The sequence below is a fragment of the Ctenocephalides felis genome, unplaced genomic scaffold, assembly GCF_003426905.1.
Source record: "Ctenocephalides felis isolate EL2017-DRISC unplaced genomic scaffold, ASM342690v1 CF-g0.4_SCAFFOLD_03572, whole genome shotgun sequence".
NCBI classification, from domain to species: domain Eukaryota; kingdom Metazoa; phylum Arthropoda; class Insecta; order Siphonaptera; family Pulicidae; genus Ctenocephalides; species Ctenocephalides felis.
In genome coordinates, this window is record NW_020539726.1 from 28,998,391 (window position 1) to 29,015,581 (window position 17,191).

Consider the following 17,191-nt stretch of genomic DNA (forward strand, 5'->3'; position numbering starts at 1 on the left):
TCAGCGAACATACTCATTAGTTAACTGATGATACTGCTGAGCATCAACTATCACCCCTTTATAAGGAACATGACCAGGTGAAGTGTTATTTACAACACCTGCTCCTACCACAACAGGCTGATGATGCTGGTGTTGCGTAACAGGTTGGAGATGCTGGTAATTTTGAAAATCGTGTAAAACATGGTTGTTTGCTCTGGCTGCTTCATAGATCACCATATTGTTGACTTCACTTTCTGTACTACTGCAGGAGTTACTTGAAACCGAAAAGGGCCTTTCGGTAATTGGTTGCAAATGGGTATGGGAATGGGTTGGATCTGCTGTTTCGTAACCGTAGAACATGTGATCGGGGTATGCACAGAAATTTGCTGAAGAACTGCTGTCGTCGTAGACTTGCTGATCGTGCTGAAATAAAGATGATTTGTTAGAGAAAACTGTTCTCGTGAAGTTGTAAATGTTTAACTTCCCGAAGGAGAAGTTTATGTTTTCATCAAAAAATCCGATTCGCTAATTTTATGTTTTCTCGACGTTTCAAGCCATTCTGAATCGAATGAGACCAAATTTGGAAAAAAATTGGTGTGTGTGTATGTGTGCGAACAGAGTTTTTGCCGTAAAACGACGTTTTCTCAAAAACGGATGAACCGATTTCAAAAATTTAAAAGCATATCGATGTATCTCAATGAGGAGTAGCGTTTCTGAGTTTTGTGCGACGATCGGCCGTATTGCAGAAAAGTAAAAAAAATTCGTCTACGTTTTAGCCCGCAATTCTGAATCGATTTTGAAAATTCAAAAACCGTTCGATAGATATTAGTTGGGAATCGTGCTGATTAGTTTTTGGTAAAGATCGGCCAGACCATTTTCTTGTAATAAAGTTTAAAAAAAAATTCGACGATTTTTATGATTTTTTTGAACGGTAGATACCATAATCTTGTAGATCATACTGAAATATTATGGCCCTACGACAAGTCGTTTAATTAAAAAAATTCTTCAAAGTTTGCAAAAATTAGTATCGTTTTTTTGACATTTGTCAAAATTAGACCTTTGATCGACGTTTTCTCAAAAACTCCTGAACCGATTTCAAAAATTTAAAAGCCATATGATGTATCTCAATAAGGACTATTGTTTCTCAGTTTTGTGCGACGATGGGCCGAGCCGTTTCTTTGTAATTTGGAAAAAAAGTGTTATACTTTTTGTCTACATTTAAGCTCATACTACCGAACCGATTTTAAAAACTAAAAAACTGTTCGAAAGATATTAGTTGGGAATAATACTGATTAGTTTTAGGTAAAAATCTACCGAGCCGTTTTTTGTGTAATTAACTGTTGAAAAAAAATGAAGCCGATTTTTATGGAACTTTTTTTGGCGATATATATCATGGTCTTATAGAACTTACTGAAATATTGCGGCCTTACGACAAGTAATTTAATTTTGAAAATTCATCAAAGTTTGAGAAAATGAGTAGTTTTTTGACGTTTGTTAAGATTGAAATTAGACGATTTACTTGGTATAACGATAGAGTACTTGGTCTTAATGAACACACTAAACCATGGAAACTGGTTTGATTAAAAAATTATTGATTTTTGAAAATTTGCTTTTAGAAAATACTCCGAGTTTGCGTGTTCGTTCGTTTTCAATTATGTCTAATAAATCCACTCGAAATACTTTTAATCACTCATAAATTAATTTATCTATCATGGATTAATTCGATTATTTACACAAATCGGGAAGTTCATGTAACTTTCCTCAAGGCAAAATACCAATACCAACTAGTTATATCTGGTTTCCTCACCGGTTGTAAATGTTGCAAATACTGATATTCATGTGGACCATGATCATGGTACGAATTTTCCCTATATCCACTGTGATGTAAATGTTCTCCACTATGGTGACCAACTACTGGTGGTTGATGGTGCAGAAGAGGCGTTGGCTCATGATGATGTGAGGCACCGTGGTGTTGCATAGGCGGAGTTGTTTGTTGTGGTTGTTGAATTACTGGATGGTTACTCGTTACTGTTTCGTGGCTACTTGGATGATGTTGTGCAAGTTGGACAGGATTGCTTTTTGGTATCGTTGACACGGGCGTTGATACTGCAGCTGGTTCTGTGACTGATCGTGCTGGTCCTTGTTCTGTTGAAAGTATCAAGTCTTTTGCTTCTTGACCACTGGGAATAGAAAAATATATTAAAAAAAACTGTGTTTTAATTCTTTTGTCACGAGTGTCGTCTATAGGCGACATGCGCTTGTCGACCTGTGTGTACGAGTGTCGCCTATAGACGACATCCAACGTTTGATCAAAATTTATCGCTTTGAGTTAATTATTCAAACTTTTTTTTATTGTAGTTTTCTGTTACATATATAGAAGTAGGGTGATCCTCAATATGGTTATTTTCGATTTTTTTGCTCCCAGGTGCTCAAATGCTTCTAAATTGATGAAAAAATTTTCTCTGCAAGTTTTTGGCCCTGAAATTTACTTTAAGATAGTCCGCACTCCAACGAAAGTTTCTTGAATCTTCTTAAGTAAATACTTATTTTATGAAATTTGTCAAATTTTTGTTGTAATTATTTTTATTTATGATCAAAATAAGCAAATACAATGTTTATCTCAAACTTTTGATCCACTTGTCGCTATGTTGTAAAATTCTAAAAAACAAATGGAATTTTTCCCATGTTATATCCATAAGAAACTTTGATTAGAGTGCGGACTATCTTAAAATTAATATTAAGAGCTAAAACTTTCATAGAATTGTTTTTTATTAATTTGCAATCATGCGAGCCCCTGAGAGAAAGGAAATCGAAATATCCACCCTAAATATAGAACTTCTATATTTTTTCGGGCTCGTTTTTTTTTAGAGATATTAGCCCATATAATTTTTTGAAAATGATGGGTGGGCTGAGCTCAAGCCCACACAGCCCACACGGTTCCGACGCCACTGTATAGAAGTATAATTTTTATATTTTAAATACATTTCTATTAATGATAATTAGAAAATCGTTTGTGTATTTAATATTTGGGCGGATTGCTGGCCCGTACAGCAGTGTCATTTCTGTAGAAAACATCGCAAAAAATATGTTCATTTGAATTTGCTCTTAATCGAATTAAACAAGTAGGTACTTTTTCAAAGTAATTAATTTTATTTTTAGAATATTATCATTTTATTTTTGCTAAAACAATTTCTGTATGTATCTTTTAGGCAAACAAAGATAAAATCAAGTCGTATATTTATTCTCATAAATATTTCAAAAATTTATAATCATTATTGACGAACAATAAACGCATTAGATTTTTGATAACGCAAATCATTTTTATGCATCAAAGTAATAAATTATATTTTTGAATTCGTAAAAATATTAGAATTACATTGGAAAAGAGATTCTTATAAAATCTGTTGCGTATTGAAAAGATTAAATGATTAATTTTTATTTATTATAAAAAAACACAAATAAAGTTTATTTATGGTACATGAATAATAATAAGATGAATTTATAAATATATGGTACTGTTTTCTGTATTCTTGAAGGAAAAACATAGAAAAATTTTATACATTATTTAATAAAATGAGCTATTAGATGGCACGATAAATGAATCATTTCTAAATAAATAATATATTTTTATTTAACTTATCCTACATTAACCTGTTGACTGTAATTAACGTATATACTCGTCATGGCAAAGTGAAGGAATTTTGTGTATTAACGAGTATATACGCCATGAGTATAAAACTATTTGAATTAAAGTTTTTGGAAAACCAAATATTTTCTGAAATGGCGACTTATTTGGAATATTTTGAGGATATGATTGTATAAAATAACTAGTTTAAGTGGCATTTTACCTTGGCAAGTTGCATAAACTTTCCGAAATGTGAAAATAATATACTTGATAAATAAGAATTAATTTTTTATATTTAAATATCTTTTTCCACTGTTTGTTTTGAAGATAGATTTTGCTTTTAATCAAACCTTATTCTATTCTTTAAACTACTTCTATTATATAATATATACTTAACTTAACAAAGAAGTAAACTGTAGTAATAAAATTTTTCAATGTTGTAAAACAAACCCATAGTGTTCATTCGATATTTTTAACTTCTCGAAGGAGAAGTTTGTTTTCATAAAAAATCCGATTTGCTAATTTTATGTTTTCTCGACGTTTCAAGCCATTCTGAATCGAATGAGACCAAATTTGGAAAAAGTATGTGTGTGTGTATGTGAACAGATTTTTTTATAATTTACTACGTTATTACCAGAGCTTATTTTATATTATTTGACTACGATGATTTTTTTATTCAAACTATTACCTTAATACATAATTAACTGAAACTACGCAAAGTGGCCTCGATGATCTCGAATTGTGCACTATAGTTGCATAACTTTGCATCCAGACCCAACCTCCAGTTTTGATTGGAAATCTGTAATATTTGGTTGTCACTTGACCCTTGCACAGCACTGTAATAATAGAAGAAAGTATATTAAATTATTATCTGATCCATTGTGTAATATTTAAATATTATATTTTTAATCTTTATTAAGTGATTACTGGAGATCAGCAGATAATTGTATCAAATTGCTTTGATAGATTAAAATTTCATTTATAATCAAGGTTACTATGAGATTAGTTGGAGAGCCTAATGAATAATGAAGTAAAAATGAAAAAAAATTAAAATTTCAATTGTAGTCTAAGTAGGTAAGTTAATTGTAGAGATTGAGACAAACTAAGCTTTTAAAGTTATAAAATTAAGTGTTAGAAGTATTTGGGCAAAGCTTCTCAAGTCGTAAAACTTCCTAAGTTCATAAGCTACATTTTGTCTAATTATTATAAATTACGTCATCTAAATTTCAATATACTATTATAAATAGAACTGAGTTTTCAATTAAAAACCTAAAGGACACCTTGCGAACTAAAAAGTAAGCTGCCTATGAAGTTTTTATTAATATTTTTGTTAGTTTCAATCCATTTATAGCAAAAATATGATTGCATTCGTTAGATTTTGATATTTTTATTTTATTTCTGGTATTATTTTAATAATTATATTCGACTTGGTAACAAAAAACTAAAGAAGATTTCATCTCAAACTGAATTAATTAGTTTTTAGTAGTAGGCCTGTAGTAAGTAGTGTGACCAAAGCTAAAGGTGGTACAACTAAGGCAACTTGTGCCGTTAGTACATTTTCAAAAAACTTATTTAACTTATAAAAATTCTTATTTTGAAAGATTTCAAAAGATTCAAGATTAAAAAAAATAGTTTTATTTCATTTGCACTAATTGTAAATATTGCAGGGTCATTATCTCTGCGGTACCACTTAAGCAATCTTTCTCTAATTAGAAATTTGCGTAGACGGCACAGACAAACTTAAAATAAATCATTTTATTAATAAGCCACTGAATATGCAGTAAATGTGTTTTATTTGAATTTTTCCAGGGGGTACGACTTAGAACAACCTTTCTCTAAATAGAAATTTGTTAAGACGGCACAGACAAACGTAAAAATAACTATTTTATGAATAAGAGTTAATAAAAATAAAACAAAAAAAAGTTTTATTTTAATATCCAAGGAGCACGACTTAAGCAACCTTACCCTAATTAGCAAACATTGCTATCTCTATTATAAATTATTTTTTATTCATTGTCAAATTTTTGTTATAATGATATTATAATAAAAATAGTATAATTTTTTCATTATAATGAGATTCTTGCATTATTATTAGACTATACGAGCTGATTTTTTGCGGCTTTGGGTAGGTTTTTCCAACGAGAAACTTTCATTGATTATTTAAGCTGTTTTACATTAAATCTGATGTCAATTTTTTCCTAACAATAAAACTTTTTGCAGATACTTTCTAACTTAAGTATTATTTTGATTAACCTGGTAGCTGATGTCCATGGTTAAGTTCATAATTTTTTATGTACATATTTTTTCAATTCAAAAACCTATATAACTAGTGGTATATGGCATCGAGACTTAAGGCAAATTGTTAGAACTCCCCGTACCGTAATGAAATATTCGAAAAATATTAAATGTTTTCAAAAAGATCATCAATCAATCTAAAGATTTCATTTCATTTCATTATTTAGTTTTATTATTTATTTCATTATTTGTCAACACAAGTAGAAAGTTTTTTGAATCATTTAAATCGGATAAGTTCTCTTAAAAACTGTTATTTTTTGCACTTTTAGCCCGTCTCTCCGAAACGGCTGGACCTGCCTTTGTCAAAAACTATTCACGGATTATCCCTTTCATTACGAATTGAATGTGTTTTGTACTCAATTGTAGGAAAAATTGTATTCAAACATACATACACATCCATTTTTTTCAAAGTATGCCAAAATATTCAGAAATCTTTGAAACGTGAAGACTGCAATAATTTTCAATTTCGATTTTTTGACGATTACTATAACTTGCGCTATGGGAATTTAATACATTTATGCAAGAATGATCACCTGCAGTTATCTAATTTTCATAAAAAATGACTAAGTATGTAATTAATTAATTCACGTCAGAAGTTTTTTTTAAACCTTTTGTTAAGTATCTGACAAATCTCGTTTATTTCGATATGCATCCGTATCCTGGCGTGATTTCTTTAAAAGCTCTCGATTCGAAATAAATAACATTTCGAAATCCAGCCGCAGATTTTTCTATCCAAGGGCGACATTGAGTGCGCCTTAAACCCTGTATGTTTACAATGGTACCGGTCGATTTGTAAGCGATCGTGCCTTCAAATAAATTAAGGGAATTACCCATTCCCGGAGCCCTTTGCCATCTATTCCCGCCAACAAACTGCGTCTGTGCACAATAGAGATAATACGGACAAAATGGCGCATCGGGCCATATGGTATGGTATGGGCGGCATGGGTTTCTCTGTATTATGTATTGTTTGGGAATATACAATATAATATCATATTCGGGATATTTCGTGTTGCAAAAGTGTAAAACGCACATTTTATTATGTAATGATGATTTGGAATAAAATCGTCTACAAACAGAATGTTTAACGCTCATGCCGGATGGATTATCGATATTAATGCATGGAAATAATTTTGATAAATTATTTAAATATTATGCTTTTCAAATCAGCTCTATGCTAATGAAAATGAACTTATTTAACTTTCCGTATAGTAAACGCAAAAAAATCGAAAATCGATTTTTTTGTATATCAAAGGGTTCTGAACATTTCGGCATATCTTACAATTAAAAAAATCGATGTATATTAGGACGGGTCGATTCAAAGGTCATTTAGGCACATATGATTTTCGGATATTAGAGATCAAAATAAGATACTTTGCTGAAGAAACCATACCTCTGAAATGAATTCTGAGGTCCCGTGCGTTGACCCAAAAATAAGGGTTGAATGTTGAAAAACCGCACTCTAAATGGGTTAAAATGGAGTTCTTCAAATTTCAACCCTTATTTTTGCGTCATTGCGAGCGACCTAAGCATTCATATAAGAGGTATAGTTTCTTCAACAAGGTATCTATTTTGATCTCTAGTATCCGAAAATCGTGTGTGCCTAAGCGACCTTTGACCCATACAAATGGACCCGCTCTAATGTATATGCTTATGTGACTATATATGTGTGGATACATTTTTAGTCGTTGTTTGCGGGAGCACGGATCAACCGATTTGAATACTTCGAAAACCAATCAATTCGTATTGACATGGAGACGTGATGATTACTTTTTGGCAAAGGCAGGTCCAGCCGTTTTGGAGATATAGGATAAATGCGCCAACAATGGCAATTCAGTTTTTGAGGAAACGGAGCGTCCGATTTGAATGATTCAAAAGGCATTTCACTCGTATTGTAAAATTTAAAATTTTTTGAAAATGCAGGTCTAGCGTTTTCGGAGATCCCGAAAAAGTTAAAAAGTTCATTAAGTAGTCAAAAGTGATCTTTAGACATATGCAGATCAAATTATCAGATATTTTATAGCGATTTTGAATTTTGTTTCCAATTCTCTCGGTTTTGCATTAACTTTTGTAATGTTTAACCCTTTCCACTCAGATCACGCCGCTCCGACGTCAAAATTCTTACTAACTTACGGCGGTGGCAAAATTAAAGGGTTAAAGTTTACTTATATAGATCAAACAAATTTTCCCGACATTTTTGTTACTTTGAATCGACCGACTACTATCTAAATTATCAGAAATTTTGGATTTTTATATTGTTTAACAAAAAGTTTAATTGAAAGTTTCAGCAAGTTACCATGCGCTACATATTCTCATGTTTTGCTTAATTTTGAACAAAAATCAGAACTTATCAGTTTTTTGACAAAGTTGCCCTTAAAAACGTCGCTTTTAAAGGTTATCTCAACGGTTATACTATCTATGTTTAATGTATTTTAATTTTTAGAATTTATCTAAGACTGAAACTATTATCACATTTATGATTTGAACACTTAAGTTTTACTACAACCATCGAAAAGTATATAAAATATATGTACAGTCTAAAATTAGGCCTGATGTAAATGCAACATGAAACACTTAAATGTATTACAATAACAATATTATCAGCTCTTCATAAAAAAATTAAAGAATTAAATATTTTTGTACAAAGAATAACATATTTTAATATATGAGCTTTTTAATAAACTTTTTGGAATTTGGCATAAAAAAGATCATACACTTTTGAAATATGTTTCAAGGTTGTAAATATAGACTAAAAATAAAATTATCGTTGCCTAAAATATACTATTGTGACGAAAAGGGTTGAAGCAAGCCTGACAAGTAATGTATTTTGCACATAAAATTAATAAAAATATATATAAAAAAAGGATATGAAACTTAACTTAAACAATTGACTCTACTATATAGAATATATACATGCATATTCTATATAGAATAATTTTTAAAGAAAAAGAGCTTTTTGTGAATTAGAAAACATGTGTAAATATTCCCTTTTTGAATTTTGCAATGAAAAATTAGACTATCTTTACAATCTACTCAATATTTAGTTTTCAATTCTGATTATGATTGGTCAATTAATTTATGAATGCCAAATTTTTATATTTTTTTCACAGTTTGTTTCTTTTAGAAATATTATCAAAATATGAATCAAACTTACAAGTATGATGTGCAAATCTCATATGCAGTATATCAGCTCCATGAATGTAGTGATAAATTGTTTTTTCTATTAAATCTTGAGGTTCATAGCCTGTTAGTTGCGCTACCCTGAAAAAATAAAAAAATAATAATATCGTTACATATATATATATATATATATATATATATATATATATATATATATATATATATATATATATATATATGTATATATATATATGTATATATAGTATGTTACAGTAGTGTAAACATATTAAATTTCGATCCTCATAATTCATTTTAAAAAACTTTGTCACCCCTTAGAAGTGCTTGTTACATAAAAGAACTAATAAGTGAAGCCAAACAAAGTATCATATTATATTTGGATAACTTGATTATATTACTAATAAAAAATGTGACGGTGAAATGTTCTTTGGTACTAAAATTTGAGAAACATTTGTGGCGCAGCAAACTATAAATCATGTGTTTACGAGGAAAGTTAGAGTAAATTTTAAGGGCCCAGGTTTATTGCTTAAATTTATGATGTTGACTTTTGTCTTGGTAATTAGTAAACTGGTAAACTGATTTTAAATTAGGCAACAACTTTAGTGTTATATAATTATTTGTATTTCATACGTATTGATAACTATTAGTATAACATAAAAAATTTACTTTTTTTACTCACCTCGCGTCTAAGAAAATTAGTTTTAAGTCTAAACTTGCTCGAAACATGAACATATTGCAATGAAGCTTAATTTCAGTAATAGCACTAGGAGGTAATGAATGTCCAACAGCAACTAATCCTAAATTTTGGTAACACATATCGTAGGACCCTGAATCAAGAGGGTACTGTTTCACTTTTAAATATCCGGAACAGTGTATTACCTGAAAAAATATACAACCATAATTAATAATATTTTAGAGGATAGATGGCAAAGAAGATTTATTACTGTATGGTTTGGAGTATAATTTAAATAATCAATTATTTTAAACCTGGGTTCTGTAATGCATGAAATATAGCCTAAACATAATAGTTGTAGCTACAAAATGATCGATAAAGTATTTTTATGTTTATTAAGTGAGAAAAACTTGCATGCCCGTGGAGTCCGTAGGTGCTGCTGTACGATTTTGTGAAATAATAAATTTGTCTGTGTTAGCAATATAGATTCCTGCATATTTTATAAAATATTGCTTCTCCTAGAAGTCGTTCAATTTATCCTTAGTACATATAACTTAAGACAGTGAAAGAGAACTGGTCTTGGAACGTGACATTTTCCGATGTTTCTCACTCCGACGCGGGTGTCATTGTCGAAGGAAGTGCTCTTATATTCAAAACAAGGAGCAAAAATATTACATGATGTTTAACATGATTGTATATATATATATATATATATATATATATATACAGGGTGTCCCAGAACTCAACGTCAAATGGAAACGGTATGATAGTATTGATCGTAACTATGAAAAGAATTGTTCCATGCAGTGCAACCTAGAGATTTTGTGAATATGCGACGATTTTCGGTTATTGTGGTTAATTATTAATAATCTTTTTTATTTAAGTGTTATTTTTAGGTTTTTATTTTTTCTAATTTTTTTTTATTGTGGAACTTCCAAATATTTTACCTCATAAATGCGTCAACTATTGATTAAACTTGCCAACACACTTCAATATATTTTTTTGAAGCAGACCAATTTTGAATATTTAAAATTTATAGTGTCAAAAATTAAATGAACGAAAATAAATTATAAAATTGAACAATTTTCACATTTTGACCTGTAACCTGTGACAAAGCTCTGGGTTGCACTTAAAAGCTCATAATTTTCAAACTGCATGGAAATTTTTTTTTTTCTATTTTTTTCATGATAGTTATACTACCACCCTATTTTTAGTACCTGCAATTATTAGTAACCTTGATATCTAGAGCTATTTCTAAAATAGAAGAAGTATTTTTGCAACATGGTATATACAATTAAAATAGAAATAATTTAATGTTTTAAGGAAGGCATGACCCATATTGACATCACAAATTGATGGTATACGAGTAGTTTAAACTATGTCCTCACATAAATCGTATAACCCCTTCACTAAATAGTTATCTCTTCCTATGTCAATTTATATTCCAAAATACATTATTTCATATAAAGTATTTAATGTTATGTTCCAAACGTGCTTATTCCAGAAAAGTAGTGCATGTACTTTATTCCAGAAACTGGAAAACCCTATTTGATAAATTTTATAACTCACATGATGGCACTTCTACATTTACATTCCCCACATGGTTACGAAACAGAAGCCATTAAGTAATGTTTGCATTTGAGCTATAAACCTTATAGAAAGTATATTGTATTACTTTTTAAAATGAGATTTATTTTGAAAGCTTAAAGGGTGTAACTGATAGTAACACGATATTGGTAGTTACGAAAAATAATTGGCACATAATAAACAGTGGTTGGCACAAGTAGTTGGTAATCCAGCCAGTTAACTAGAATTTACGAATATATTCGTCATGGAGAAGTTTTAGAATTTTGTGCATTGGCGAGTATATTTGTTATGCGTACAGTGAACATTAGCTATTTAAATTAAAATTTTTGAAGAAAAATGAATAAAATAAAGTTATTTAGAATATTTGGAGGCTGTCTATGAGTGTATAAAATAAGTAGTTGGATGTGGCGTCTTAATTAATCTTAAGACTAGTTAAAAGAGCTTTTTTAGTAAGTTTAAATCGGATGCTAATAATCCAGTAACTGAAGGACCAGATTTTAATATGGACTGGAAGACCAGATTTTAGTAAGTCTATATCGGATGCCAATAATCCAGTGACTGAAAGACCAAATTTTAGTAAGTCTAAATCTGATGCCAATAATCCAGTGACTGCTGGAGGACCAGATTTTAGCAAGTCTAAATTGGAAGCCAATAATACAGTGACTGGAGAGCAGGTTTTTAATCAATGTGTAGTGCAAAAATAAATCTTAAAATATCTTTTAGTATGAAGATTTGGAACTACTGGAAATCATTGAGTGGCCGCCACCAGCATTCTGGAGTTGAGACAAACGTCTGAATGAGCAAAGACGAATGAAAAGGCTAACAGAAACAAAGAAAGCGTAAATATTTTACGACTACTGTGGGCTAAAGCCACATCCACATCGAAAAATATTATTGGAAAATATAATAATTGTAGAATATTGATATAGTCGTTTTTCGAAGTCGAAAACAGATGCTGTTTCTAAGATTGAAATCAGGTTTTGTCATATATCCTAATTTCGTTCATCGGAAAGGTTTTTTGGAAGCTCGTACATAAAAGGCCAATGACCAAAACGCTCAAAATATTTTATTCCATATTAAGAACTCTTCATATACAGGAGAGCAAAACTGAAAGATCAGGAGTTAAAACGGCCCATCACCATTATCTTCAAAATAAGTAAAGTCTGGTATTTTTTAACAAATAAAAAATCCATGCCAATAATTGTTCATATTAGGAAGAGCGGGATTGACAGATTTGCAGTTAAAATGGTCCACCACCATTATCTCCAAAATAAGTTAAGTATGGTATTTTTTAACGATACTATTTTAAAGTAGAGAGCAAAATATGTGTAATCAGCAATCACCTTAAATCGGACGATATAATTTCAACGACGATATAATTTCAACGATAGATTTTGATGATAGTTTTTTTTCTGTTGTTTAGTTTAGATAGTTGAGCACTGTTGTTTAGTTTATGATGACTGAATAGATTGTTTTTAATGTTTTATCTGATGTAGGGTAGACGGAGCATAAAATCCTGTGCAAAAAGGTCCACCACCAATATCTCAAAAACAAGTGAAGTTATGATTTTTTCAACAACAATATTTGAAAGTTGAGGAAAAACATGTATAACCAGCCTTGATTCTTACGGCTTTCTCGGAAAGATAAACGTCAATGTTTGAAAATCTATAACAAAAGTATTTTCTTTCGTTGGTAATTTTTCTGGCACTGAGCACTGTTGTTTAGTTTACGAGACCTTAATATAATTTTTAAGTATATATTATAAGACGTATTGCTAATTTGAAGTTAGATTCAAGGGTTATTTTTATATAATCTCTATAAAAGCTTACACGTGGGTGGGGTAAAAAGTATCAACTGAACCTTTACCCTGGCAAAAAGGTAAACAATAAAAATAGTAAATCGAATGAATATTTATTCCAACTATGCTAAGGAATTTTTCTGACGACATACCCGATCAAGGTTAAATATACAGGTCATCACCGCAAAAAATGTTACACGGGTATACCTACAATTCAAGAACATATATCAATGTTTGCCTGTAATTATAAGCATAGAATTGACGCACATCCAAACCAACTAGCATGCAACTTATACCAGGAAGGCCAGCCGACCAGGCTCAAAAGGAAAATACCTCGAGATTTATTATAGTTTATTTTTATATTTATTTATTTTTTTTTCTCTATATTTGTCTTTAGTTTTTTCTTTTTTATATATTAACTATAGTAGATACACCACTGGGCGTATGTACTAATTTGTAAACAACCAATTGTAAACACTTGTCAGCATTCTCTGCTAAATATAATTATTTTTATAGATTGCAGAATAAAAAAAAAAATAAATAAAAAAAAAAAAAAACATGGGTATTGATATTTTGTATTGGTTGATTAATGTAGCTATTATTTCGTAAAATTTCTTTATAATTAAAAATAATACATTGGACCTGTTTGCCAGCTGGATGTCTCATTTTACCGCGTCTAAGGGGTAAAAAGGGCCAGATGACAAATTATTGAAACATAGCAAAAAACACATTTTATACAAAAATGAATTACCGGGGAGTTTTACTGTACATAGTCAGACAGTAGTCTGTTTCATATGCGTTATTTGTTTTGATGTAGTTATTTCGGTTTTGCTGAAAGTCAAATCGGACCTTTGTCCCCCGCTCTACCCTATTTACTCATATGTTTTGGATGAATGGATCCTCAGCAAGGTGAATACGACGGCAATGAATGATTTGACATTAAACTTATTGCCGGGACCACTTCTTTTGTTCCTGCGTTCGTGGAAATGACGCAATGGCCGATAGATTTATGTCTGAAACAAACTGACACTCGTCGCGACTGGAGACGACAATTTCGTTGTTTTTCTTATTTTGCCGAGTTTTGTTTTAAGCGTCGATAATGCCCACACAAGAAAGGGTTTATGAGCCACGTTATCGGAGGTGAAATGAAAAATATAAGGTTTGGATAACATATACTTATTCAGTCACAAATTTATGGGATAGTTTATAGAATAGTATTGGTTGAGACATCTTATATGTAAAAATGGATCGCAAAGTCTAAGGATGGTTCTTACGGCGAGAAAAAATCGAATAATTGCCGGAGAAACCTTAAAAACAGCCCTTTTCTTTTCCTCATACAAACGTTTTCTAACTAAAACGTAGAAGCAATTTGAGCTTTATTGCTATTATACTGAATTCATATTAAATTACAAGCACTCACTGTATACTCCTCCTGAACGATTATTCGGATTTCGATAAATCTTTCTGAAGTTTGTTAAGGAAATTTTGTAGGATGTATGTGATTATAAAGTACTGGGATGTATGAGCAATTTTGTAGAAATAAATGGAAAAAATTGCAAAAAACGACATGTCATTGTTTGCATTGAAAACAAATGAAAACTATCATCTGCCAAAAATTTCAATTTACTTATGAACTTAGACAATGTTAGAATATGTATAATAAATTTATGATCATGAATAGAAAAAATTAAATATCTACGTTATTATTGCCAAAAAGCAACTGAGATGTGCCAGAAATTAAAATAATATAAAATACAGTATATGTATGGCAGATTGAATGATACACATATGAACATGATATACAGATTTGCGAGAGAGGTGCTAATTGACCTGCGGTCTATGGAAAGAGGAAGGACGAATGGAACTTCGCCCACTTAAAAGATGAGTATAAAACAAGTTAAGAATTATAACATTCTAGATACTCCCCCCATAAAGTAATGCCTAACGGCGGTTTCCGTGCGGACCAGAGGCGAGGGCAAAGCTAAGGTTTTAGTCGGTATTATACCAGAGCGGTATTGAGTCCGACATACCCAGACAAAAGACCAGTCTGGGATGCATAAAGGCATTTCCTTCGCTATACAAAAAAACATATAAACAGGATATGACAAATTAATTCATTAATGGGATGACCTACCATTAATGGGATGCATGCGAAAAATACGAGCGCACGCCTTAGGGGGCGCCAACACAAGATTCGGATATTAAATTTTCAATATAGTTTTTTTTTTTCAATATATAATTTCTTTGCATTTCTTACTAATTTATCCACAATATTTTTAAAATTCGTAAAAAATTCACTTTGTAACAACAAATGGGAAAGTAAAGATGAATACATACAATTCGGCCCTCACGATATCGATTAGGAAAAGTTTAAGATGACATTTTGGATACTTTAAATAATAAAAAATTAAACTCATTTAATCCAACATGAAGTACCAGTGTTATGTTGTGGTTATGGTTATGTTATACCGTTAAAAAGACTTCAATTTCCAATATAGTTTGGGATTTGAGACTCATCATTTTATAGCATTTCTACATTTAACATCGCTCATATTATAAATGTATATGCATTTTGGGGTGAAGAGTAATTTAGAAAACTAAATTAAACTAAGTTAAACTAAAAATAATTATTATTTTTAGGTAAACGGTAAAGATTAGTATATTAAATTAAAAAATTGTAGGCATGGGTACAGGACAAGGTCTGTCGGGTCATCTAGTTTTAAATATAAATTATAGTAGAGGAGAGTATTAATTAGAGTGTTTTAATTAGTTTCTAAAGTGATATGTTTATTATTATTTTTATCCCTTACCTTGAATCCTCCGGACGTGAGCCCTGCGTTCCTCTTAGCCAGCACGCACTTCATTCGTATGAAGAATGCCCTTTCGCTCTCCAATTCTTGTGCCTGAGCCCGGTAGCCGACGCCCGTTATGGGTGGAGGCCCCACTAATGGGGCGCCGCCGGGGTATTGGGCTGATAGCACTGCGGTCATTTCTTCGTGATCGGCTTGATGGATGTATTCGAATATGCTGTTTCCCGTTAATTCAACCTGTAATAGATAGATAAACCAGGGTAAATCGGTTGAAGTGATGGGAAATATAATTGGAAGCAACGGGTAACCCAACCTAATTAAGTACTCAAGGCCATAGGTGGAGATTGTTTAACATGTCCAGTGGCGGATCCAGCTTTGGCGCAAGGGGGGGGGTCACATAATTAAATTATGTATAGAACATATATTTGCAATACGATTAGAAAATTTTTAAATTTTTGGAGTCTTTGACTCCGCCGTTCGTCTATAATAAGTTATAACTTTAACATACATATTGAAATTATAAAGTGTGTTTGGTAAGAAAATACATAAATAAAATCATTATGAAGTAATTTTATTGCTGAATTAGTGTTATATCTTCGTCTTAAGACAAACTCCGGGAGGGGGGTCATGACCCCTGTGACCCACCCCCTGGATCCGCCACTGAACATATCTTTTTCGACCAAAATAAATTATGATCCAGATGAAAATAAATAATAATGTTCTTTCATATATTTTTTCAGTAATAATTGCTTCCACTTTAAATTCAAATCACTAAATTTATGAGAGTTTGAGTTCCTATTTATAATTATATTTCTAGACAATAATAGACTTATATAATAATTATATATTGAAAAACATAATGACAAATTTTAATTGAAATCATTCTTAAAAATGGTTCAAGATATACTTATTACAATACATATCCACATGACATGAATAAAATTGAAATACATGATTGAATCTAGAAAATCTATAAATATGTACTGATTCTATCCTAAATGAAAGGTTAATCAATAAATAAACTTTAATAAGTACTTTTATGTTGACAAATACCATAAAATACGCTTATGATAAACTCAATTACATACCAAATTGTTTAGAAGCAAAAAAACTAGTGGGGTGTATGGCATCGCGCCTTAAGGCAAATTGCTGAAACTTTCCGTACCGTAACAAAATGTTCGAGGAATACTGAATGTTTCCAAATAGATTATTATAAATATTGCAACATTGTCCAATATTTATAAGTATTAATTAACTGAATTGCAAAGTTGAATTATTTATTTAAAGCA

The 17,191-nt window shown here is 30.8% G+C and overlaps 1 protein-coding gene across 1 annotated transcript; it reads right to left on the reverse strand.

Annotated features, from left to right (window-relative positions):
- LOC113388341 (single-minded homolog 1-like) lies at positions 1-16,570 on the reverse strand. Its single transcript, XM_026625730.1, has 7 exons — positions 16,448-16,570; positions 15,903-16,139; positions 9,714-9,913; positions 9,051-9,157; positions 4,293-4,440; positions 1,787-2,159; positions 1-402 (listed from the first exon to the last, which is right to left on the reverse strand). The coding sequence occupies exons 1-7, from the start codon at positions 16,568-16,570 to the stop codon at positions 1-3; spliced, it is 1,590 nt and encodes a 529-aa protein (XP_026481515.1).
- Between the last annotated feature and the right edge of the window lie 621 nt (positions 16,571-17,191).